Here is a 27,528-nt window from a genome sequence, read left to right as displayed (position 1 = left end):
TACCCACCAAAAAAGAGAGAGAGAGAGAAAGCGACTTTGTTCTGCAAACGTTGGCCTAAGCTTTGAAAACCATGAGCCATTGAGTTTTGTGAATTCAAGTTAGACAGTAACAGAGGCCAAGACTCTAAGCGAACAATATCTGAAAAGGAAGTACACAAAAACAGGTAGAAACTGTTTAACTGTTTTATTTCTCTGTGTATATACATATTTATGTGTGTTTATACACACAAAAGATATACTTTTTTTGCATTTTATGTAGCTAGTCCTAATTACATTTGATCAATGGTGTTTGTTAAATTTTTTTAAATATGTAACAAATATGAAGACTTTTCTTGTTTTTATAGCTTTTTTGCTCCTTAAAAGTATTCTGGTTTTTATCAGGACATATTATATGTATTGGAAATGAAAGTCAACACAGTGTGAGTTTAAATGGTTAAAAAAAAAACAAAACTGATTTTTATATTACCTCTTCAGGAGCTTCTGTTGAGGTCAGCTCATGTATTTTGTATTTTTTCTGTATAAGAGAAACTGCTTTAAATATGAAAAGATGGTATCGTAAGTTGGATTAAACATCCGTAATTCATGTGTATTTAACCTCAGGACTTGTGAGCCTTGTTGAAAAATCCAGCTTTAAAGCTTCCCTGTAGGCCTCAATAGTGCATACTGCATAGGGATTATAAATAGCCATAGTCTGTTTCTGGAGTGTAGGTTAGTATGTATTCCCAGGAGGCATGAACTATTTACATTTCTAACAAATGTTTCACATATGTTGCTGATTCATATTTCTGTGTACAAATTTAGGCTTTAATTTTTTAATTTCCTTTTGTATTAGAAGTTTTATTATAAAAAGTTTAAGTGTTTCATTCTTTCTAGTATGGGTGGCTTAAGGAGATTGGTGGGGGAGCATTTCATTTATTTATATAGAGATTTTGATGTTTTGAAAGACAATAGAATTAATAGAGAATATTGTCCAGATATCCAGAGCTTGGATTTTTGTTTGAGAAGTTTGAGGAAGCAGATACTATTTGAATTGGTTTCTGTAGAAAAATTTAACTTAGAGATCATGTAGGGCTATATTTATGTTCACAAATGAGAAATTGAAGCTGAAAGAAAGAGAAAATGTTTAATACATAATTACTCAATATGTCTTGGAAGAACCTAGGTTTTATTCATACCTGGTGTTTCTTTATAAACTGCCCTCTTTTATCTTGAGATGGTATTTTTGAAATGATTTCTCTTTCTCATTTTCTTCTGCCATTTCCTGACATTTTCTTGTCTTTTGTTCTATTCTTCTTCCTCTCTTATTTTTCTATATTGGTCATACTGTAAATAGGTTGTTAGCATCATAACTTAGGAGCAGGCTTTTGGGGAATGGGTCTAAGTATTCCATTTGCCTATAATAGGCTATATTGTTGTTTTGGAATATAATTTTTTAAAAATCAAATTTATATTTATTCTGCTAGTTGATCAAGCTATAAATCAATCAATACTTATTAGTTGCTGCTTATATAAATAGAAGAGTTAACCAGTGTCTCAGACAGATGACAGTTGACTGCTAAAGATTTTTTTAAATTGGCATATGTTTAGGAAAATCACTTGTTTCTTCAAAATTTATTCATTAAGCAGTATTTGTTGAGCACCTACTATGTGACAAACACCACACAGGTGATAGAGATACAGTGGAGAGGAAGATGGAACTGGTTCCTCTCTCCTTACATCCTGGTGTAATTATATAATAAAAGTTAACCACAAGTCGAAACTTGGGGCGTTATTTTTATAAAACCTCAGTCAAGTTTCTCTCTACATAGAAGACTAGTATAACTTCAGATACCATCATTCATATCCATATCAGAAAATAGTCCTATGTTAAAAGTAGAAAGATGCAATTTTAAACACAAGTTTTCACATTAGTAATTGTCATGTGCTACATGATGAAATGATATTGTTGAAATGAGTACCAGTAATTTTATTATTAGAGAAAGTCAGAACACTATTAATAAAATAATTTAGGGAGATTATATAGCATATTGGTTAAGAGCATGGTTTGGATGTAAACATGGGTTTGAGCCCTCTAGTCTGCCACTGAGAAGATTTTTGGTATTAAATCAATTATTTAAATATTCATATTTTTATGAATTCATAAACCTCACCTGTTCTCATCTGTGAAATAAAATTGTAATACCTACCTTTATAAGATCGTTATGAGAGTTAAATTAGAAATATAGGCTGGGCGTAGTGGCTCACGCCTATAATTCCAGCACTTTGGGAGGCCAGGGTGGATCACTTTAAATCAGGAGCTTGAGACCAGCCTGGGCAACATGGTAGAACCCCATCTCTACTAAAAATACAAAAATTAGCCAGGTGTGGTGGTGCATGCCTGAATTCTCAGCTACTCGGGAGGCTGAGGCACAAGAATTCTTTTGAGCCGGGGAGTCTTGAGGCTGCAGTGAGCTGAGATCACACCACTGTACTCCAGCCTAGGCAACAGAGTGAGACCCCGTCTCAAAAAAAAAAAAAAGAAAAAAAAGAAAAGAAAAATACATAAATGTTTAACTTAGTACCTGGCACATAATAAGCTCTTTATATGTATTAGCTATTTTTATGTCCTATATCCTTTTTTTATTAATTTAATCTTGATTTTTTCCCTCCCTCCCTCCCTCCTTCCTATTCTCCCTTCCTCCCTTCCTCCCTTTCTCTCTCCCATTGTTCAAACATAGCATCTCTGTCTTTTATCCAGGCTGAAGTGCAGTGGTGTAATTACTGCTCACTGCAACCTCTGCCTCCTGGGCTCTAGCAATCCTGCTGCCTCAGCCTCCCAAGTAGCTAGGACTACAAGCATGAGCCACCATGCCCAGCCATGGTTTTCTTTCTCTAGAAAAGTCTGTTAGTGGGGATGTGAAAAAGAACATTCTTTATGTATTGTACATATTTTCTTTGAGGTATCATACATTAAAATTCAAAAATTAGGATGAACATTTGTACAAAAGCACACAATCAACTAGGATGAGGTTTTTTTAAAGTTGTTTTCCTTTTAACATAAAGTTTTATGTAATAATTTCCAATCCCTCATGCCTTCTTGCTTTCTGGCAATCTCAACTTTAAATCAATAATACTTATTATAGGTACATTGGTACCTATAATAACAAAGCAACTTTGTTCTGCAAACGTTGGCCTAAGCTTTGAAAACCATGAGTCATTGAGTTTTGTGAATTCCAGTTAGACAGTAACAGAGGCCAAGACTCTTAAGCGAATAATATCTGAAAAGGAAGTACACAAAAACAGGTAGAAACTATTTAACTGTTTTATTTCTCTGTGTATATACATATAATATGTGTTTATACATAAAAAATACCTTTTTTGCATTTTGTGTAGCTAGTCCTAATTACATTTGATCAATGGTGTTTGTTAAATTTTTTTAAATATGTAACAAGTATGAAGGTTTTTCTTGTTTTTACAGCTCTTTTGCTCCTTAAAAGTATTCTGGTTTTTATCAGGATATATTATATGTATTGGAAATGAAAGTCAACACAGTGTGAGTTTAAATGGTTAAAAAAAAAAAAAAACTGTTTAACCATTTGTACTTAAAGACACTTCTGTCAATATTCTCTCTGGAGGCTGGGTGCAGTGTCTCATGCCTGTAATCCAGGCAGTTTGGGAGGCTGAGGTAGGTGGATTGCTTGAGCCCAAAAGTTTGAGACTAGCCTGGGCATCATGGCAAAACCCCATATAACACAAAAATATAAAAAATTAGCCACACATGGTGGTACACAGCTGTGGTCCCAGCTACTTGGGAGGCTGAGATGGGAGGATTGCTTGAGCCCAGGAGGTTGAGCCTGCACTGAGGCATGATTGCACCACTATACTCCAGCCTGGGTGACATTGTGAGAACTTGTCTCAAAAAAAAAAAGTATGTGTATATATATATATATATATATATATATATATATATTTTTTTTTTTTTCCTCTGGAGCTAAATTGAAACCCAAGTAGCTTTGGGGGCTTGTTATCTATCTAATATACAAATCTTCCTTCTGTACCAAGTCATGTATTGCCATAATAGAAAGTAGAACTTTTAAGGAGATAGGGTACCACATTATGGTGAATGAATATTTCTTTTGTGATCAGAATGATCCAACATGTGTCTGTTTACTGCCCCTGACTGAATTCTCTCCTTCAGTTCTCTTTTTAGTCCAGCCAGGTTTTTGCATCACCATTCCACCCAAACTTCTCTTAACAGGATCACCAGTGACTTCCCTAATAAATCCAAGGGTCAGTTCTCAGTCTTTTTCTTACCTGCCCTATTGGTGGCATTTACTATAATTGATAACACCTCTTCTTTGATAAATACCTTGTCTTTAGTTGGTTTATGGGGCACTGACCTGTTCCCCCACCAAGTTTCCTCTCACCTCACTGATTACTCCTAAATTCTTGCTCATGTTCTATCCTTTTGCTACACTCAAACCCTTGGTACTCTCGCTCAGTCCTATTCTGAATACCGTCTCCATGCCACAATTGACAAATTTATATTTCCAGTTCAGATCTGTCTCTGAAACTTAAGACTCATAATCCAGTATCAAATAGCAGTATCACATCTTCATTTGAATATTCTAATCCTATTGCTAATCCAACCTGTCCAAACTAAATTCATCTTTCCCTCAAAACATGTTCCTCTGCATTTTTTAGTTGCAGTAATTATCATTTTTGTTGCTGAGGCCAAAAACCTGGTAGTCATCTTTTACTGTGTTCTTCTTTTACTTTTTTTTTTTTTTTTTTTTTTTTTGAGATGGAATCTCGCTCTGTCGCCCAGGCTAGAGTGCAATGGTGCCATCTCAGGTCACTGCAACCTCTGCCTCCCGGGTTCAAGCAATTCTCCTGTGTCAGCCTCCCAAATAGCTGGGATTACAGGCGCCTACCACCACATCCGGCTAATTTTTTGTATTTTTAGTAGAGACAGTGTTTCACCATGTTGGCCAGGCTGGTCTCGAACTCCTGACCTTGTGATCCGTCCGCCTTAGCCTCCCAAAGTGCTGGGATTACAGGCATGAGCCACCACACCTGGCCTCTTTTACCTTAATATCCAATTCTTCAACAAATCTTATTAGCTTTACCTCCAGATTATATTCAGAATTCCTTTATTTCTCAGCACACCCAGTACTCCACCCTGGTCAGAGGTACTATCCTTTTTGGACTGAATTATTGCAGTAACATTCTGACTGATCTCCTTGCTTCTATACTTGACCGTCCCATCTATTTTTCCTTCTCAGTGTAGTGATTCTTTGAGTTATAAGTCAAATCATATTACTCTTATGACTTTTTGTTTCACTCAGAGTAGAAGTCAAAATCCTTATAATGGCCTACAAAGCCCTTCATAAACCAATACCTCTGTAATCTTATCTTCACATTCCCTTCATTTTCTGCACTCTAGCCATACTGGCTTCTCTCCCGTTCCTTAAACACATCAGGAATATTTTTGCCTTAAAAACGTAGCTTTGGCTCTGCCTACTGTCTAGAATGCTGTTACCACAGAAGTACATGACTGATTCTTCCATCTCCTTGCAGTTGTTTCTTAATTGTCAATGAAGGATATTCTGTCTACCCTATGTAAAATTGTAACCCATACCCAATTTCCATTACCCTGCTCTACTTTTTCTTTTTTCCAAAGCTCTTATGGCTCTCTAACATACATCATTTACATATTTAATATGTTTGGTTTTTAATTGTTTCACTTTCCCACTAGACCGTAAGTTCTATCAAGGAAAGCAATGTCTATTTTGTTCATTGATATATATATCCCAAGCATCTAGAATAGTGCTTGCAACATAGTAACTGAATAAGTATTTGTTGAATAATAAACGAATGGTAAATATTGGGAATAATTGTAATGTTTAACCCTGAATATACCATCAGGTTTACTGGACCAAATTTTAGTTTGAGGTTTTTATTTATTTATTTATTTATTTTTATTTTTATTTTTATTTTTTTTTGAGACGGAGTCTCGCTCTGTCCCCCAGGCTGGAGTGCAGTGGCCGGATCTCAGCTCGCTGCAAGCTCCGCCTCCCGGGTTTACGCCATTCTCCTGCCTCAGCCTCCCGAATAGCTGGGACTACAGGCGCCTGCCACCTCGCCCGGCTAGTTTTTTTGTATTTTTTAGTATAGACGAGGTTTCACCGTGTTAGCCAGGATGGTCTGGATCTCCTGACCTCGTGATCCGCCCGTCTCAGCCTCTCAAAGTGCTGGGATTACAGGCTTGAGCCACCGCGCCCGGCCGAGGTTTTTTTTTTTTATTTTGACGTTTCTAACTATTTGTAAGAATTGAGGCCAGGTGCAGTGGCTCATGCCTGTAATCCCAGCACTTTCGGAGACCAAGGCAGGTGAATCACTTAAGCCCAGGAGTTCGAGAGCAGCCTGGGCAACATGGCAAATCCCCATCTGTACAAAAAATACAAAAGTTAGCTGAGTGTGGTGGCACATCACAGTAGTATCAGCTACTTGGACGGCTGAGATGGGAGGATCAATTTGTACCCAGGAGGCGGACGGAGGTTGCACTGAGCTGAAATAGGGCCGTTGTACTCCAGCCAGGGCGACAGAGTAAGATTCTGTCTCCAAAAAAAAAAGAATTGATAGGACATACTTCTATTCTTTCTTAAAGGTCTTCCAAAGACTAGAGAAGAGTTTTATTTTTCTTCATACATTGGACCCTTTTATAAATCTAAGATACCTCATGGCCTCCTGCCATACCTTGGAAAACTATACTGTTTCATCATCCTAGGAATAATTTTGTCATTACTTATTCATTATTCCCAGCTGTGCTGAAGAAGACTAAATTTTTTTAAAAAATAGAAGGATGAAATTGCCTAGAAGGATAATGCAGGAGTGACATAAATCATCACTGTTACATCATCCTTCACTTTTATTGTGCTGCCTAAAGTATTGCATCATCTTTCAAGAATGTACAGTAGAAGTCTGGAGACACACTGTCTTTATAATCTTCTTTCACTTTCATTGAACAAGGCTGAGAATTCACAATTTTATATCTTCCACATAAAATGGCAAATAAGAAATTGACGAAACATGTTTTCACAGTTTTTAGATGAATCAGAAGATGAATGCAAAGAGACAGGTAGACCCTAATGATGTAATGAACTTCATCTTTTAAATAATTCTCAGACTACAGTTTTTCAGTGGATGTGGTAGATGTTTTTTCTAAAACTCAAGAACTGATAAGTGAATGATGTATTTCTGTGTAAAAAAACAAAGTAGAGTATTCTCATATAGTTACTCATTCAACAGAACGTTCTTTATTACATAATATTATATAACAGGAATCTGAATCATCCTGCTTTGATAAGGACATGACTGACTGTTTTTTTATATTTTATGATATTTGTGCATCAGAATTTACTTGATCTGCTTTTTATCAAATGGGCAAATGCTGAAGGCAGGTATGTATGCAGGGGTGATTAGAAGGAAATAGATAAAGAAATGAAAAAATTTTTTTCAATTGATCATTCTGATTGGTGCTTATGAATCTAAAAGTGAAAATGTTTTAGTTTTTTTTTTGTGTATGTGTGTGTTTTGACACAGAATTTCGCTTTTTGAGATGGAGTTTCGCTCTTGTTGCCCAGGCTGGAATGCAATGGCGCAATCTTGGCTCACCACAACTTTCGCCTCCTGGGTTCAAGCTATTCTCCTGCCTCAGCCTCCCGAGTAGCTGGGATTACAGGCATGCGCTACTGTGCTCAGCTAATTTTGTATTTTTAGTAGAGACGGGGGTTTCTCCGTGTTGGGCAGGCTGGTCTCGAACTCCCGACCTTAGGTGATCTGCCTGCCTCTGCCTCCCAAAGTGCTGGGATTACAGGCGTGAGCCACCATGCTGGCCATGTTTTATAGTTATTAAGCAAAAAAGAAATGTATTTAAAATCTGATATGAGTATTTTTAAACAGATGTCGTCTAAGTTCATGCATGATAATTGATAAGTAGTTGCATTCCACATGTTGCATATTTCAGGTATATTTATCGAATAAAAATATGCATTTGCTGTCTTTACATTCTTATTAAAATGTCTTATAAAATTCTTTTTCATTATCTCTTTATTCTTCTATAAATTGTGAAATGACTTAGTTTATTAAAAGGTCCCATTGGACCCAGATAGTGGATGGTGAAAACTATTTTTCCTAGTATAAAGGAGTGGAATATAATGAAAAGGCACTAGAGATGTGAAGATGACTAAACTTGGAGAGATGAAGTACTGGTGGCTGACAGGGTAGTAAGTAGACTTCTTAGGCCAAGTAAATGAAACAACTAGACTGCTGTTAAATTCAGAAAAATTAAAATGTTGTGTAAGAAGAAAAATAAGGTACTTCACTACATAGTCATTATATAAATTGAATATAAATTTAACCTGAGGATGGAGGAAGAAGAAATTCAGATAGGGTGTTATAAGAAAATTAAATCCTCTTTTGTTACGAATTTAGAAATTAGATATGTAGAAAAAACAGAATGAACATGATTTAGAAATATTCAAGTAAATACCAAAAGAAATAGCGAGAGGTGTAAGTGGTTGCCTCTTGGGAATGGGAGCTGGCATGAGGAGGAGAGAACTGGTATTGTTTCTTACATGGTATTTTAGTATTTTTAGAGTTTTTAAAATCCATGTGTATTACTTTCATAAGAATTAATAGTAAAATATGAAACTGGATTTAAAGAGAATCTCACTGGTATGTATCAAATGAAATTGAAGGCACAGGGAAAACAACAGTCTTAGATCTCAGGTGATGAACAACTGTAATGACTGGAAGGGAACCAAAGTACTGGCTTGGAAAGACATTTTAAAGGAATATAATGTGGAATTTTAAGACCTATTCTGATTGGATAATGGGAGCAAAGTGTTAGGTTAAGATGCAAACAAACCTCTGTTTTGAGGCAGCACTCATAGCAATAGGGGAGAATGTATTTATGCCCATTTCAAGTGGAGTCAGAATGGTAGGTTGTGCTTTGGATATGTTATGCTTGCAATGAATGTAATAGAAACATTTGTGATATATCCTGTAAACAGTTTTAAGTGTGAGCCTGAACATTTTTGATCTAAGGTCGGGAGAAAGATTTGAAGCAAATCTGACCTAAAAAAATTATAGGAAAAAAGCAAGTTGTTTTGGACTTGTTTTTCACCAAGGAGCAAGTAAGCAGAGAACCAGACACTGGAGAAGAAAAGGAGTCAGGAAGTAGACAAGGAATTGTTAAAAGAAATAATAGGATAACTGAAAGAATGTAGCTTCCAGATTGCTAGCTATCAGCAGATAGATAGAAACTTTTATACAGCCTTTAAATCTTCCCTAGAAACCTTTTTAAAAGTAGCTTCTTGATTAGATTTAAATGGGTTTTATTTGTGCTTGTCATTTTACAGATAAATATACATGTGGTATATTTTCTTTTTGCCTTTCAGGGAACGTTGGAGGTGGGGAACAGGCATCCATATTCGATATATTTAAAGGAAGAAAAAACAACTTCCATAATCTTGTTACATTGACTGTTTCTGTTGATAAATCTTCCCATTTCTGTTCTTAGTATGATTTGAGGGTCATTTTAAATTTCTGAATAAATGTTTTGTAAGCCAGGTTGTTCATTGACTGCACTTTTGGGGCAGAGGTAATGGGAGATGAGGCCTTCTCTCTCTATAGACAAAGGCCTTAATATGACTAATAACTTAGCAAAAGCTCTGTATAACCTTCTGCTAAGCACCTGTATTTATTTCCTCTTTCTTCTTCCTCCTCTACCTCTAAAAAAAGAAATCCCCATTTCTTTTACACACATGTTAAAAATAAAAAATTGTTTCTGGTAAATTTAATATGATTTAAAATAAGGTGAACATTTTGATGCTTTACTTGCAAATTCTGCTATTAAAATGTGTTTTATTTAAACTGTTGCCACTTATACAGTGAAAAATTTTAATGACTAAAACAGTTTTGTGACCAATGTTATAATTGAAAAGTATAAATCTGAGAAAACCAAGACAGAAAAAGGGAGCAGTTTCAGAAGAATGCAAGTGAATAAAGTGGCTTAGCCCTCAGGGGATTTGAATGTGGCATTGTGTGTATTTCAAAAGTTTCCGTTGAAAACAGATGCTGCTGATGAAGTTGGGAATAGTAACTTCATCTGTGGCTGTTTCAGTTGCTTATTAGAAGTGAGAAAGATCCCAAGGGGTTATCTCGTGTAGTGGAGTTAGGCTCAGGAAAGGATATGACATAAATATCTGGCAGCTTTGTGTGATCTTTAATCCATAAACACTGGTTAGGTACAAGCATGATTATCTATAAACGTGCAATTATCTTATTTCATGTGGATTCTATTTCTACCATAGTGTTATTTCAATAATGGCAGGGTTATTTTTTAAAGTCCATTTTAATTCTTAAGAACTGGTTATTACAGAAATTGTAAGTTTTTTCCCTAAACAAAGAGAACTGTCTTACTGAATTTTTATTATATAATGACAGTTCATTAAATTATTTACTGGCTTATGTGCCCCAATTCAGAACAGTACTTATTCATACAGTTGTCCATATGAATGTTTCCTTTTTTGCTTTTTCTTTTCAATTTTATTTTCTGATGTTATTCACAGTATGCAAGATATTACGCTGATAACTGGATAGATAAAATAGATGTGGTCTCAGTCCATAGAGCACTTTAATACAGAGAGGGAAATAAAATATTTATTGACATAGCCCTTAATATAGAGTTTAAAAGTGCCCAGGATCCTTGAAAATACAGATGAGATGCTTTCAGACTATGACTGAAGGAGAATATACTTATACTACTAGAGGAAATCCAAGCAGATAGAAATGTTATTAATTCATTCAGTAAATATGAATACCTAAGGTAACTAAGCAATCATGCTTTGATGTTTGGAAGATACAAAGATAGAAATTACACAGTTAAAGTCCAGATGTTACAAAATTGTGAGTGATCATCACTGCTTTTGAAGGGGTACAAGATAAGACTTCAGTGGAGGTGAGTAGGGACTTGAAGGCCATATCCCAATTCCAAGGGATGAATTGGGGGTGAATTCAGGTGTTTCAGAGAATAAATGTATAGGCATAGCTGCAGAAAACAACAGGAAACTGGGGAAATTATTAGGTTTAGCTGGAACATTGGGACCAGGAAAATGAAGCAAGAGAAACAGGTAAGGGCCAAATCATGAAAGGTACATTGTATAATATACAAAGGAATTTTATGTGTATCCTGTAGGCAGCAAGGGACCATTCAGGGCAGAATGTATTCACATTTCTGTTTTAGAAATTACTTCAGTAGCAGTGGAATGAAAAGCAGGGTGTGATAATAGAGATAGTCAGAAGATATTTTAATAATCTGGGTAAGATATTAAGTGACCCTGGGCTAAAATCGTGGCAGTGAGGCTATTTTGGATACCCTATTGATAGTATTTGATATGAAAAGTGAGAGAGAACCTGAGTTGAGCTTTCTGGTTTGGGAAACAGACTATGGTGCAAGTCATTGAGATAGAAGACATACAAGGAAGGAAAGTAGGGGTTTTGTTTGTATATTTTTAAGGAAGAGAAAATAATTCCATTTTAGTGATTATGAGTTTGTTGAAATACCTGTGAGACATCCAAGAAAAGACGTGACTAGAGAAGCAAATTTGGTAGTTCTCACTATGGGCATATATGACATAAACTGGGAGAAAAATTATAGAAGAAAATGGGTAAAGAATGGAGTATACCAAGTAACTAGTGAAGAGGAAACCACAAAGGGGGACGAGAGATAGGAACGCATTTTGTTCTATCAGCCAAGAGAATTGTAAGTGCCTCCTAGAGGTCAAGTAAGAAGACTGCTGAATATTTTCTATTTATTTTAGGTTGGTGCAAAAGTAGTTGTGGTTTTTGCCATTACTTTCAAAGGCAAAAACCACAATTACTTTTGCACCAACCTAAATACATTGATTTTGAGGAGCTGAGCCTTAAAAGATATTCAGAGTTCACAATCATGAAAATTGTACTGGGTTGGGTGGAAAATTGGGCGAAAAGGGAGACAGTGTTGGAGATCAAGGGAATGCCATGAGCAAAAGTACAGAACTGGAAAAGCACATTACAGACATGACCTTTTGTTTTAAAATATTACAAATGTAAAAAAGATGTATGAAAAGGAAGTGTGGACAATAATTTTTATGCTATTACTTTTATGATATAACTGCCCAAATTACTTAACCTCAAGTTAACCGGTGGGAGTTATTTACAACCTTTTCTACTTTTCCTTTTTTCTTTGTTTTTCTTAACATTTCACTATGTTTTAGAGCATTGAAAGAATGCCATCTCAGATCAGGGAGAGTTTTGGTTTTATGATGCAAGTACAGGAATAGATATTTAGAAAATCCAAAGTATTGGTTCCTTAAGGATTACAGGTATATACCAGCTATTGTTTCTTTTTTTCCCAATCTCTAACCATGAGCTCACAGTCTATAATGTATAGACACACAGATTATTTGGGGATAGAACAGTTGCTAACAGACCTACACACTTAGTTTTATTTATTTCTTTATTTATTGCGAAGGTTGTCATGCTCTGTCATCCAGGCTGCTGGCATGCGGTGGTGGCAGTGGCACCATGTTGGCTTACTGCAGCCTCAACCTCCAGGGCTCAAGCCATCCTCCCACCTCAGCTTCCAGATTAGCTGGGACTATACGCATGCACCACCATACCTGGCTAGTTTTTGTGGGTTTTTGTTGTTGTTATTTTTGGAGAGATGAGGTCTCACTATGTTACCTGAGCTGGGCTCAAACAATCCTCCCACTTTGGCCTCCCAAAGTATTGGAATTGCAGGCGTCAGCCACTGCATCTGGCCCACACTTATTTTAGAAGCTATCTTACATATGGGAGACGGTTTTAGTGATGTAGTCATCATAAGTTAATTTCTCATAGGCAGAATTCAGTATTGCTTTTTAAATAGCTCATTTTCCCAAAGAGTATATGCTTCTTGTCCTTTTTAAAAGCTTGATGTTAATTAAATTAGCCTTCTATTGTTAAAAATTCAATTATCATTGTTATTTAACACAGTAATGCTTTTTAGGTAGCATTAGATAGCACATACTATTCTACTATGTGGTAAATTCTTTGAGGGCAAGCACCATGTCTAAGACATCTTTCTGTCTCCAAAAATATCTTTCACGTGAGAGAGATTCAGTAAATATTTATTGAAAATTAACTTGACACTATTAAATGGAAACTTTTCACTCTTTAAGGTACATTCTTAAATCACCATTAGTGGCAAATTCACCACTGATTTGTGGAATATTGTTGTTCATTGTATGCTGAATCATACCTACCTTTTGGTGAAATATAATAATGAGTTTTACAATTTTAGATGTAACAAATTAGGGTATCTGGAAAATGTAAGGCCTCTATGGCTTCCTTATAGGAAGGAGCTATATGGAAATTAGGCTGAGGAAATGATTCTTAGTCTCTGGCACCTGCGTTGTAGATAACCAACTAGATATGCTGAACTGAGCCCTCTGTCTCAATAATCTTCGGTGATCTTTGGAAATACATTTTACTAGCTACTACCTTCTGTCAGATTGTCCCTAAAGGTTATGATAACCAGCTCTGTAATTATCTGTAGCTACTCTCTTAGTAAAGGAATGGTGATCTTCAGCTCTTCTAACACAGCCAAATATAAGCAGACTAAGTATAACTAAAGCATGGGGTGAACTAGCTTCTATCTTTCAGAAATCTAGCCCATATTCTTCCCCAGAACATTTGAAATGTGAATGCAATCATATCAGTAAATAGCTAAATTACCACTGCATCTCCCACAAAATACAAATTGCCCTTTTTTGCCCTATGTTGGAAAGCACACACATAAAAAAGTGCACATTAGTATAAGCATAATGGACAGGGTTGCTCTGAAGACTAAATGTATATTTAAAGCAATTTATAGACTCTGGATCACCATGTACATATAAAGATGTTTCTCATAATTAACATGCAGTAATTGTATGTATGTGTAATAAAGATAGCAGAATAGTTCCACAGATGGGGGGAAAGTGTAAAAAAATAAGACTGTAGGTTATGGGTCCACCCCTATGACCTAGTCACCTCTGACCAGGCCCAACCTCCAACTTTGGGGATTACAATTTAATATGAGATTCGGCCAGGACATATATTCAAACTATATCAATATCATCACCAGATGAATAGCTAAACAAATTGTTATATCCATACAATGGAATACTGCTTGGTAATAAAAAAAATGAACAAATTGCTGATACCCAATAACAGGGATGAATCTCAGAAATATTCAGGAGGAAATAAGACAGACACAAAATAGTACATAATGTATAATTTCATTTATGTGAGGTCCTGGAATGGGCAAAACGAATCTATCCTGAGAGAAGGCAAATCAGTGGTTGCCTTAGGTGGGGGACTGTCTGCACATGTGCACAAAGTAGCATTTTGGGATGATGGAAATGTTCTACATTTGATTTTCATAGTGACTACCCAGGTGTATACATTTGTCAAATTGAATCCTACTGTATTTTTACATAGGTACATTTTATTACGTGTAAATTGCACCTCATTAGTTTCCTTTACCAGCCCTGCCTTCTGTAACTTTTTTCCTTTTCTCCCTAAAATTGAGGTATTATCCATTCTTCTAAATTTACCATAGCATTTGTTTGGCCTTCTCTTACTCCTCCTTTCTCCTTTCATTTGTCACCTTGTACTCTACTAAGGCTATAAGCTCTTTTCATCATTCTTTACCCTCTAGCACCTTGCTCATTGTAGATGTTCCAACAGATGTTTGTTAAACAGAGTTGATTTCATATGAAGAAAGAATTATCAGCTACTGCTTTGATCACAGCTCTGAAATTTGAATAGAATCACAATCCTAGTTATCAACAAGAACAACCCTATAAAGCAGCTATAAGTTGTGGACAGGCATTCTTAGGACAGTCTTAATTTTACACTTTAGGGCAGTCCCATTTAACATTCTATGGCGTTGGGTGGTGGACACATGAAAGATGAGTGTTCTGGGCCCAATGGAAAGTCCTCTTTAAGGCGAATTACCTTGTGCTAGTTGCAAAGGTCTGGAAGATTTAATTTAGGTAAATTACACTACGTGACAATGTATATGATTCCAGTAATGAGAGAAAATTAGAATCAGAAATTTAGTACTAGAAGGTGCTACCGTGGATGCCATTTATTCTAACCCGTTGTCATACAGACCCAGAGATCTTAAGTATCCTGCCCAACACCACACAGCAAATTAGCGGCAGAGTTAACTCTAGAAGCCAGTTTTCTATCAAGTACCATACCCAGAATTTAACAAGTTGAAGAATTTGCTGTTTGTGGAAGTTCTGAGGAGTTGCCGTGGACAAAGCTTTCCTTGGGGTGAGATTTTGAGTTTAGACACAAACAGAATAGGTAAAGATCAAGGGCAGGAAGCTGCTGTCATTACTGGGTTCAAATCAAAACTGGAACCTTGGAGCCATGGCAGGGACAAGAATTGCCTTATGTGTTCCTGGTGATGTCTTTGCTTCATATACCACTTGAGAAATACTGCTTTTATCTATTGTTGAAACTTAATTTGTATACTTGTTGATGAATTTTCCATAGTAAGAATATGAATATGATATAACTTTTTGAGGAGTTGTTAGTACAGTTAACCCTTGAACAACATGGGTTTGAACTGCATAGGTCTGTCTATAAGCAACTTTTTCTCAACCAAAAATGGATTGAAAATACAGTTTTCATAGGCTGTGAAACCCACATATACAGAGGGTCAACTTTTTATATGTGCAGGTTCCACAGGGCTGACGGGAACTTGAGTGTGCAAGGATTTGGTTCTACCAGGGTAGTCTTGGAACCAATCCCTCATATATTCTGAGGGACAACGGTATATAAGAATATTATTGACAATAGCAAAGACTTGGAATCAACCCAAATGTCCATCAGTGACAGACTGGATTAAGAAAATGTGGCACATATACACCATGGAATACTATGCAGCCATAAAAAACGAGGAGTTTGTGTCCTTTGTAGGGACATGGATGCAGCTGGAAACCATCATTCTCAGCAAACTATCGCAAGAACAGAAAACCAAACACTGCATGTTCTCACTCATAGGTGGGAACTGAACAATGAGATCACTTGGACTCGGGAAGGGGAACATCACACACCGGGGCCTATCACGGGGAGCGGGGAGGTGGGAGGGATTGCACTGGGAGTTGTACCTGATGTAAATGACGAGTTGATGGGTGCTGACGAGTTGATGGGTGCAGCACGCCAACATGGCACAAGTATACATATGTAACAAACCTGCACGTTATGCACATGTACCCTAGAACTTAAAGTATAATAATAATAATAAAAAAAGAATGTTATTGAATTCCACAGAAATGTTAAAGCAATCTGAAAGGAGTCAATCTTCCTCTCTCAAACCTTCCTTTTTCACTGTTTTCTGTTTACATGTAAATTTGGAGAGTGGTAACAGTTGCCATTTTGCATTTCATTGGTCTTATATTTCATTTTTTAAGAACAATTTTAAGTCAGTCTTATAGTTAACATAATTTCAAGTGGTCATTTTGAATTTTAATGATGAAAGACATTGAGATACAAAAAGCAGCTCTGAAAATTATAGCAAAGCATACTCCATACATGGATCCTTTGAATGAAAGAATAATAGCGTGGATGGTTGATGAAGGAATAGAAGCTGCTGCTATTTAATGTATTCTCCATTCTCAGTTCATGGATACAGCCTCCAAATTTTACAAACAAAATAATCATCAGCACAGCATCTCTGCATACCTATGGATTGGTCTTTTTCCAAAGCAGCCTCATGGTTTTCTTAGAAAAGTTTTTTATTTAAAAATATGTCTGTAGACACTTACTCCTGGTAGGCCTGGGAAAATGTAGATTACTTTATGTCTCTTTAAAAGCCTTTCAAAGAAACAAGTCAAGCTTGATTTGTGTTTTTCAGATAGAGGAAAGTAGTAAGGTAGGAGGACAGAGGAAATCTTAGCTTTAAAGGGAGAAAAAGATCTTTCAGTCCTTTTGTCAACACTTTAGCTTCTGCATTAGTCATAGGTCCCTTCCCCCTTGGCCATGGGTGGACCAAAGGAATAGCAGCCATTTGCACGTTTGTGAAAGGACAGTGGAAAGGAAAGAAAACAGCTGACACAAAAAAATGTGGGGGATTATTTCCCCCACAAGGTCAGTGGTTTCTGGATATTTGGCCTCCTTTTTTTTTTCCTTTATTTTGCTGTTTTTGATGTTATAAAATACAGTGCTAAGAACCTAACCCTATTAGTGAGATATTATTCAGAGTCTAATTTTTTTATTGTTATAATGAAAGTCACGTAGAATGCAAAGCTAGTGGACACAGTTAATACTCATATTTGATCGAAAAACTTTTCCTCTACTAAACTGAGTTCAAATTGGGGGCCTGCAAGTTAACTGATACTGGACAGGTTAACTGGGGAAAAGACAAAGTTTATTCACACTTTCTGGAGCACTCAATATCACTAACTCTAAAGAAGAGTTTAGAGGGTTATAGAAGTAAGGGGTTATGCCTCTTCCTGTGGCATACCACAGATGCCAGCACTTTGGGAGGCTGAAGGGGTTGGATCGCTTGAGCTCAGGAGTTCGAGACCAGCCTGGGTGACATGGTAAAACCCTGTCTCTACCGAAAAAATTACAAAAAATTAGCCTTGCATGGTGGCACATTCCTATAGTCCCAGCTACTCAGGAGGCTGAGGCGGCAGGATTGCTTAAGCCTGGGAGGCGGAGGTTGCAGTGAACCGAGATGGTACCACTGTACTCCAGTCTTGGTGACAGAGCAAGACCCTGTCTCCAAAAAAAAAAAAAAAAAAAAAAAAGAAGTAAGGGGCTATATACCAACTTAACAAAAGGGGGTAGTTTAGGGAGTCAAAGGACAGAAGGATCTCATTTACACAATTTTTTTGTTATGTCTCAGTGCCCAGTGTCAGTCATCTCCCTCCTGTGGGTCCTCCTGGAGGTATGGCAGAGTTGTAGCAACTCTCTGCTTTAGTCAGATAAAATAAGTTAAGATTTCATTCTGTATCTGCTGTTGGATTTGTGGGCCCTTCACTGATTTTTTTTTTTTTTTTTTTAGTATTTGTATATAGTCTGATGCTTTTCAATGTATTTTCACATACCTTATTTTATTCTCACGGGACTTTTTAGGCAGATAGGGCAAATACTGTTCTCCCATCTCACAGGTCAGAAAACTAAGACTCAGAGAGGTTAAGTATTTGTCCAGGGCCACATAACTAATAACAAAGCCAAAATAAGAATTTCAGGTATTCAATATTTCTCACTATACCTTGAATACTCATAAATTGTGTAATCTGTTGTCAATCTATAAGTCCTTTAAAGGTGCCATGGTTGAGTAATATTTTATTTGTTTTGTAGGAGAAGATGGTATAAACTGGTTCATCAGTGACAAAGACATTGAGGTAAAATCAAATTATTTTTAAAATTCAGAATAATAATTTCCTTTGCCTCATAGTTTATTATGATAACTTTTGGAACATTAATAAATTTAAGTGGCTTATAAGAACACATTTGATTTTAGCATATGAGTGATTTAACTCTTTAGAAACTTGGTTCAGCCTTGAGTTTTGTCAGTGAGTTAATAGCTGTAATCATCCAGTCCCCTTTCCCTTTCTGTTTCTTCTCTCCTGTGGTGAGTCCTCTCAGCCCATATGGCCTGGTACCACTAAAAAGATCAACACCGGAAATAACTGCTTCTTCAGTGTAAGGAAATGGTTAGTCTATTTTTAGGATGTGGCAGGTGTTTTTCTTTGTCAATTATTAGCCTTAATTGTGGCAGATGCTACAAAAAGAGAATAATTTTATAACTTGGTTTTGGGAGATAGCTAGATTGTATTGTGGTCCACTTGGCCAGTTCAGCAAAATAACAAATAAAAGATGAAAACTGTTTTAAAGGTGGAATTCTACCAAACAAGCTAAAGCATGGTTGGGATTTACAATTCCTCTTTAGATACTCCATATGAGATGCATTGTTGGTATTCTCTTACAAGATCCTAGATTTAGATTAGAGTATGGGACAGTTAGAATTGGGTCACTCTGTAGGCAGAATGGATCTTAAAAGGACTCCAGTGGAAAGAAATTATCTCATTCCTTTATAGAAATTATCACCCAGTCTTGTAGGCAGTAACCCTGTGCTGTTCAAAAGAAGGGATATAGTTGGTAGCTGTACTAACTTCACAAAAAACAAAGCCATAAAAACACTAACTCAAAATTTAAGCAGGCCTCTCATTCAGAAAAACATGGTGTACATTCAGTTATAGAAATCAGCAGTGGCTGGCCGGGCATGGTGGCTTACGCCTGTAATCCCAACACTTTGGGAGGCTGAGGTGGGTGGATCACCTGAGGTCAGGAGTTCAAAACCAGACTGGGCAACATGATGAAACTCCATCTCTACTGAAAATACAAAAATTAGCCAGGTGTGGTGGTGGGTGCCTGTAGTCCCAGCTACTCGGGAGGCTGAGGCAGGAGAATCGCTTGAACCCGGGGAGTTGGAGGTTGCAGTGAGTCAAGATTGCGCCACTTCAGTCCAGCCTGGTCAAAAGAATGAAACTGTCTCAAAAAAAAAAAAAGAAAAGAAGTCAGCAGTGGCTTTGACTGAATGCTGCTGCAATGTCTAAGTGATGCGTGTCAGTACCCCTGCTAGATCTGAAACGTAAGTAGAGAAAGGTTAAAAAAAAAAAAAAAAATCACATGGAGAAGTATAAAAGACTCAGCAGGCGGGAGGGGCAGACAAAAAGCAGTAGAGTTACCTTTATGGCACCTCCTTTTATGTTTTTCTACCTCTTTTTTTTTTTTTTTGGAGATGGAATTTCGCTCTTGTTGCCCAGGCTGGAGTGCAATGGCACAATCTCGGCTCACCACATCCTCTGCCTCCCAGGCACAAGTGATTCTCCTGCCTCAACCTCCCAAGTAGCTGGGATTACAGGCCTGTGCCACCACGCCCGGCTAGTTTTGTATTTTTAGTAGAGATGGGGTTTCTCTATGTTGGTCAGGCTGGTCTCAAACTCCCGACCTCAGGTGATCCGCCCGCCTTGGCCTCCCACTTGCTGGGATTACAGGCATGAGCCACCACGCCCGACCTCTGCCTCTTTTTAAGAGAACAAGAGAGATCATGACGTTCCCCTGTGGCTAGGTTCTAAGTTGAACAGATGTAACTAATAATTCTCTTTCTTTATCAAGGTAATGGAACTGACTTGAAGCTTGATGTATCTTTATTCATTTATAGTTGTCTTTAACAAGAGTAGTAGATGGCTTTTATTTAGCAGTGAAACAATTTTTTTAATTCTTGATTTTTTTTTTCCGCTTAGGCCCAGATAGCTAATAACCGAACACCTGGAAGATGGACCCAGCGATACTATTCAGCCAACAAAAACATTATCTGTAGAAATTGTGACAAACGTGGCCATTTATCAAAGAACTGCCCCTTACCACGAGTACGTGAAATATGCCTTGCTTCTTTCCACATATGTAAACTCAAAATCTCAAGGGTGAGGCCGGGCGCGGTGGCTCACGCCTGTAATCCCAGCACTTTGGGAGGCCAAAGCGGGTGGATCATGAGTTCAGGAGATCGAGACCATCCTGGCTAACATGGTGAAACCCCGTCTCTACTAAAAATATACAAAAAATTAGCCGGGCGTGATGGCGGGCGCCTGTAGTCCCAGCTACTTGGGAGACTGAGGCAGGAGAATGGCGTGAACCCGGGAGATGGACCTTGCGGTGAGCAGAGATCGCACCACTGCACTCCAGCCTGGGTGACAAAGCAAGACACTGTCTCAAAAAAAAAAATCTCAAGGGTGAAACCCTATAACCTTAGAATTCAAATCATTTTATAGTATGTGTGTTAAATTTCATGTCGCTTACAGCCTAGTGTAGGAGAAATGATAATAAATTTGGAGTCAGAAAAATGTGGAATCAATTTTAACTTCTCATTACTAGTTGGGCAAATCATTTAACCCTCTATGCTTCTCGTTTTCTTGTCTATAAAATGAAAAGATTGAATCAGATGATTCCTGAGACCCCTTTCACTTACAAACCTTCTACTTCATAAGACAGCTTATTTCACTGTGAGATAATTTTTATTGTTAGGAAATTATAATTTGGGGCATTTTTAAATGTTTATTAATGTAAGTTATGTTAGGGTACATCAACCTTTGGAACAACACAGAACTGAAGATCTTAGACGTTTCCTGACCAGATAATTAGCTCTTAACAAACATTTCTTCCATTCCTCCTACCTCTTCCAAATGACTGTTTTTCAGATAGTTCAGACAGCTCTCATGTTCCTTTTTTGTTTTGGCCTCTCCAGGCAAAACAGCTTCTGTATCTGTTTCTCCTATGACTTAGCTTCTAGATATGCTCCTCATTCTACTTTCCCTCTTACATACCTTTCATTTTGTCAATATTCCTATAAGAAGAGGCATAAGGAATAAACGCCAGCTGCTAGTATGTACAGACTAAGCCTTTTTGGCAAACAGTATACATACAGTGTTTTGGACATTTTGTTTGATTTAACAGTTGTGCTCAAGATTCTACCTCTATTAGGTCTCAAATTAGAAATAATTTTTTATGGGATTATATTGAAAAAGAAATACTAATCTTCTACCTTTTGAGACTGAAGAGATTTTAATGATTTTTTTGCCACATAGAAAGTTCGTCGCTGCTTCCTATGCTCCAGGAGCGGACACCTCCTATATTCCTGTCCAGCCCCGCTTTGTGAATACTGTCCTGTGCCTAAGATGTTGGACCACTCATGTCTTTTCAGACATTCCTGGGATAAACAATGTGACCGATGTCATATGCTCGGCCACTATACAGATGTGAGTATCCTGCATGTAACTAATTTGTCAGGCTTTGGAGGGAGTGTGCAAGTTTGTAATTAATGTGCAAGTTTATAACTATCAGTCAGCATACCTAAAAGAATGTTTACTCTGTGCTATATAGATTGATAGTCATGTCCCTTTTGTCACTGAATATGTATATAAAGCAGTGCTCTAAATATCAGTGTAAGGAGCCTACTGAATCAGGAGAGAGTATTAAGAGATAGCATTAACAAATATTTTAAGCCCATTCTAGCCCTTTTTCTTTATGTGCTTGCTAAATAAAGGCTGAATTTAAAGAGGTAATAAATAACATGTAAAATGTGTGTATTTATTCATATTTATTTATTAAGATGTAATCTCACTCTGTCACCCAGGCTGGAGTACAATGGTACAATCTCGGCTCATTGCAACCTCTGCCTCCCAGGTTCCAGCGATCCTCCTACCTCAGCCTCCCAAGTAGCTGGGACTACAGGCGCATGCCAACACTCCTGGCTTATTTTTGTATTTTTAGTAGAGACAGGGTTTTCACCATGTTGGCCAGGCTGGTCTTGAACTCTCGACCTCAGGTGATCCGCCCACCTCAGCCTCCCAAAGTGCTGGGATCACAGGCGTGAGCCACCGCATCCTGTTTATGCATATTTAAATGAAAATATATGCACAATTAGCAGTTATATAGAAATGTTTATAGGAAGCCTATTCGGATCTTTTTTTATTTTTATTTTACTTATTTATTTATTTATTGTTTTGTGATGGAGTCTCGCTCTTTTGCCCAGGCTGTGGAGTGCAGTGGCGCGATCTCGGCTCACCGCAACCTCCAACTCCTAGGTTCAAGCGATTCTCCTGCCTCAGCCTCCCGAGTAGCTGGGATTACAGGCACGGGCCACCATGCCTGGCTATTCTTGTATTTTTAGTAGAGACGGGGTTTCACCATGTTGGCCAGGATGGTCTCGATCTCCTGACCTCGTGATAGATCCACCTCAGCCTCCTAAAGTGCTGGGATTACAGGCGTGAGCCACTGCGCCCAGCTTTTTTTTTTTTTTTCTCCAGACAGAGTCTCACTCTGTCACCCTGGCTGGAGTGCAGTGGCATGATCTTGGCTCACTGCAACCTCTGCCTCCCAGGTTCAAGCGATTCTCCTGCTTCAGCCTCCCAAGTAGCTGGGATTACAGGCACCCGCCACCATGCCCGGCTAATTTTTGTATTTTTAGTAGACAGCAGGGTTTCACATGGTCAGGCTGGTCTCAAACTCCTGACCTCAGGTGATCCACCCACCTCAACATCCCAAAGTGTTGAGATTACAGGCGTGAGCCATTGCACCTGGCCTGATTCCTCTTATTAATGATTTTGCTGCTCTAATAGTCTAAGGAAAGAAGGACAAGGCAGCCATTACTTTAAATTGCAGCATATTAAAAATGCTATTTTGGACACCATTTGCATTGTATTGTTGTAAATGTATATGAAGTTTAGTCACAATTTCAAAGACCAGAGGGCTATTGAAATAAGTAAATCAGCTTTGATGTGGAATATGTAGCTTTCTACATTCGGTTTACCCTAACTCCTAATGAGTGTCTCATTAAGAGTATTTCATTTTAGGTCTTAATTGCGTTTCTTACTACATAGTAACATATGTTTATTTTATATTAACAACTAATCAATACAAAGTCATTTTTCATCCTCATACCTAAGTGGCAATTCTAATTCATTTAAGGCGTATTTATGAAAGGAGTATATCTCATTCTCTTTTTTAAAGCATTACTTATCTATTTTTTAAAATAATAAAAGTACTTTAATATGTACTTCCCCAAAGTCATGATACGAAAACAGAAACATTTTTCTAATTTTATTTATATTGAAATATACCTGTAGTCTTTTTTTTACAGCCCTTTTTAATGCATGTCTGAAATACACCTATAATCTTTTGCTCAGTAAATTAGTATGGCTTTCTGTTGAAATGAATTTCAGATTAAAAGAGATTAGAGTGTGACTGTTTGGTATATATATGTATTTCTCATGTAAATAATGTAACAATTATTATTGTAATTCCACCAGCAAATTTATACTTAAATTGTTACCCATTTTTTAAACAAACAGTGGTGCATTTAATAATGTTTTGGCAAGTCATATTTTATCAATGGAATTGTGAAATTAAAATACATGTACATTTATATCTGGATAAGTATTGTCAAATTGCTCTTCTAAAAGATTGTATCAACGTATCTACCTACCAGCAGTGTTAAGAGAAATGAGCACTGCACTCATCAACCTTAAGTATTATCAGTCTTTAAAATTTTTGGCTAATCAGACCAAAAAATGATATTTTATTGTTTTAATTTGTATTTCTTTGGTTATTAATAAAGTGGTATATGGTTAATTAATTTGAATACTCTATTCTCAAGGCTATATATAGAGATAGAAGTTGTCATTTCATTCCAAAGTACTTTAATCTTATTTTTCAGTGTTTACCAAGTCTTAAAAATGATAAATCCTGAATTGTCCTAGCATTATGTTGTTGTCTGCATTAAGTTGTCAATTATAATTTTCTTAGCAAGATTTTCTAGTTTGGCAGTTATCTTTAATAGCATCTGTTTATTTTACTGTTTTCTTCCAAAGAGCTCTGACAAATACGGTCTTATTTGCCTGTGGTAAAGAAAGGAGTAAGACATTATCATAGACAATTTTTTAAAAATAAAAAACGGTACTACAGAACAGTTAAAAATTTCTTGTAAAAGGTTATATAATCATCTGTGAGTGTTAATTCTATAGGCCATTCCTCTTTACTTAATTTTGGCCCCTAATATATGTTAAATTATTATCTAAAATGAGAATTAATAATCACAGTGAATGTAAGTTTTTTTAAATAGGGTTAAAATCGTGGTATGCTCCTGTAATGTCAGCTACTCAGGAGGCTAAGGCAGGAGGATCTCTTGATCCCAGGAGTTTAAAACCTGGTGGCTCACACTTGTAATCTTAGCACTCTGGGAGGCCGAGCCAGGTGGATCACGAGATCAAGAGATCGAGACCATCCTGGCCAACATGGTGTGAAATCCTGTCTTTACTAAAAATACAAAAATTAGCTGGGCGTGGTGGTACACGCCTGTAGTCCCAGCTACTTGGGAGACTGAAGCAGGAGAATCACTTCTACCCGGGAGGCAGAGGTTGCAGTGAGCCGAGATCATACTACTGCACTCCAGCCTGGCAACAGAGTAAGACTCTGTCTAAAACAAACAAACAAACAAACAAAAAAACCAGTCTGGGCAACATAGTGAGAGCCCATCTCAAAAAATAAAATATAATAGGGTTAGGCTGTGACCAGCTTCAGATAAGGCAGTACTCGTTTCCCCAAATCTACCAGTATCGACTATTTTTGTTGTAATTACATGGTGAAGGTTCTGGATCCTGGTCTTTGTAGCCTACCCACCTGGTATAGGATTCCCACACAGCCCAGTCAAGCCTGGGCTCTACTGACTCCTTGTGGCAAGGCTCATAGTCCTTCCACCACCCCAGAAACTTCATGAGAATTCACATGGAAGCCGAGTCATTCTGGCCCCTTGTTGTTGGAACTGTACATGCTTTAGGTCTGTCTTGAAACCTGGGCCTCCACAGAAAATTTGTTTCCTATGCAACCCTATCAGATGCTTGCTGCTCATCTTCCATGATCCTGAATTAAGAGATGATATCAGCCTCTTTCTCACTTGCTATGGCTGCTTTTAAGTCATTACTCAACCCTTTTTATATAGATATCTTCGGCTTATTTAAGGCTTATACCCTCTGGCAATACCATCCTCTACCTTTCTTTGTCATTTTCATCTTCCCACCTACTGGACTTTCTGCTCATTCACGGAGGATTTCTGAAACCCTGAATAACTATAGATGTTCTAACTTTTTATAAATTGACAATATCGAGAAACTTCCAAGGCTGGGTGCAGTGGCTCACGCCTGTTACCCAGCACTTTGGGAGGCCAAGGTAGGCAGATCACTTGAGGCCACAAGTTTGAGGCCAGCCTGGCCAACATGGCAAAACCCTGTCCCTACTAAAAATACAAAAGTTAGCTGAGTGTGGTGGTGCACACTTGTAATTCCAGCTACTGGGAAGGCTGAGGCATGAGAATTGCTAGAACCCAGGACGCAGAAGTTTCAGTGAACTGAGATCGCACCACTGCACTCCAGCCTGGGCAACAGAGTGAGACAGTTTCCAAAAAAACAAAAGGAAAGAAACTTGCCCTTTTACTTTATATATTCCCATAGTCACACACCTAAACCTCTGTTTGGCCAGATTACCAGATACATGTATGCAAAGAGAATTTGTAGTGAAAACTGTCGAGTCATATTCAAATCCTTTCTGTAATGAAAAGTTCTCTCCTAAAATCTGTTGGAAATTCCTCATTGATTAACTACTTCTGTAAAAGTATTTGGTTGAAATCCCAGAGTTTTATGAGGTGAAGGATAAAAAAGATGGCTCAAGGCCTACCAAAGTCAACCTGCATCATTAGTCCCTTTCAGAAGACAAGAACCTGGAGTGTGGAAAGAATCCTGTTTCTGAATCTGCTATAGTTTCTCTCCTCACTTGCCAACAATTTTTAAATATACAGAGAATTGTTAAATGTCTGTATACATTTAGCTTGCACACAGAGCAATTCTGTGAGCTATCTCTGACATTTCCAAGATAACGACAGCCATACATAATTGTATGTTTACTGTGCTGGAGGAGTGCTTCATTCACCACTATGTCCTTAGCATATAGTAGGTATTCAGTAGATTTAATCCTCACAAGCAGGATATGAAGTGTAAGTACTATTTATTACTCCTATTTTACAAACTAAAAACTGAGACACTACAAGGTTAATAAGTTTTGCCCAAGGTCTAAAAGCTAAAATGATACTGTACTTTATGAATATATGTGGAGAAAGCTTGCATATTGGCAATCTAGGAATCATCAGTTTATCTCCTGCTCAGAGGATCTCTCAACTTTCTTTCTTAAATATGCAGATATTATAGCTCTAATAAGCAACTTTAATATAACACTCATGACATTGGGGCAACATAGTGAGACTTCCACTCTTTACCAAAAAAGATTTAAAAATTAGGCAGGCAGGGTGGCATGCACCTGTAGTCCCAGCTACTCAGAAGGCTGAGGTGGGAGGATTACTTGAGCCCAGGAGATCAAGGCTGCAGTGAGCTATGATCACATCACTGCACTCCAGCCTGGGTGAAAGAGTAAGACTCTCTCTTTAAAAAAAAAAAAAAAAAAAAAAACCAATATATTATAAAACACATGAGGAAAAATATTTTCCAAACAAAAATAAATTTTACCTTAGGTTTTCAGCACTTTAAAAAACCCCTGGGGATCAAGAAAGCAGTATAGCATGTTGATTTTGAGACACAGAGCCAATTCTGTGATACCATAGAGCTTTACTGCTCACAAGAGACCGTTGCAGCTTCAGCAATCTTTATTAATTGTTCAGATTGCCACTCTTTTTTATTAAAGCATGAGTGAGTTAGTGTCAGATATAATCAAAATCCAAACCTAAATTTTCTCCCTTTATTCAGCAATTTTTTTTCTCAAATTCCCTGCTCAGTGCTTTTAACTTTTAAAGTCTGATTTTTTAATACAGTAGAAGAAAATAATTCATAG

The 27,528-nt window shown here is 37.3% G+C and overlaps 1 protein-coding gene across 4 annotated transcripts in view; it reads left to right on the top strand.

Moving 5' to 3' along the window:
* ZCCHC7 (zinc finger CCHC-type containing 7) overlaps nt 1-27,528 on the top strand; it is a 237,952-nt gene that overhangs the window by 164,408 nt on the left and 46,016 nt on the right. For all 4 annotated transcript variants that reach the window (XM_015117405.3, XM_015117409.3, XM_015117408.3 and 1 more), the window contains exons 3-5: nt 18,436-18,479; nt 20,385-20,510; nt 21,723-21,893. In XM_015117405.3, coding sequence (XP_014972891.1) covers nt 18,436-18,479; nt 20,385-20,510; nt 21,723-21,893 — 341 coding nt within the window. The remainder of the gene's footprint in view (nt 1-18,435; nt 18,480-20,384; nt 20,511-21,722; nt 21,894-27,528) is intronic.

Source organism: Macaca mulatta, chromosome 15 (genome assembly GCF_049350105.2).
Source record: "Macaca mulatta isolate MMU2019108-1 chromosome 15, T2T-MMU8v2.0, whole genome shotgun sequence".
In the NCBI taxonomy this organism is placed as follows: domain Eukaryota; kingdom Metazoa; phylum Chordata; class Mammalia; order Primates; family Cercopithecidae; genus Macaca; species Macaca mulatta.
This window is presented reverse-complemented; position numbering and strand designations above follow the sequence as displayed.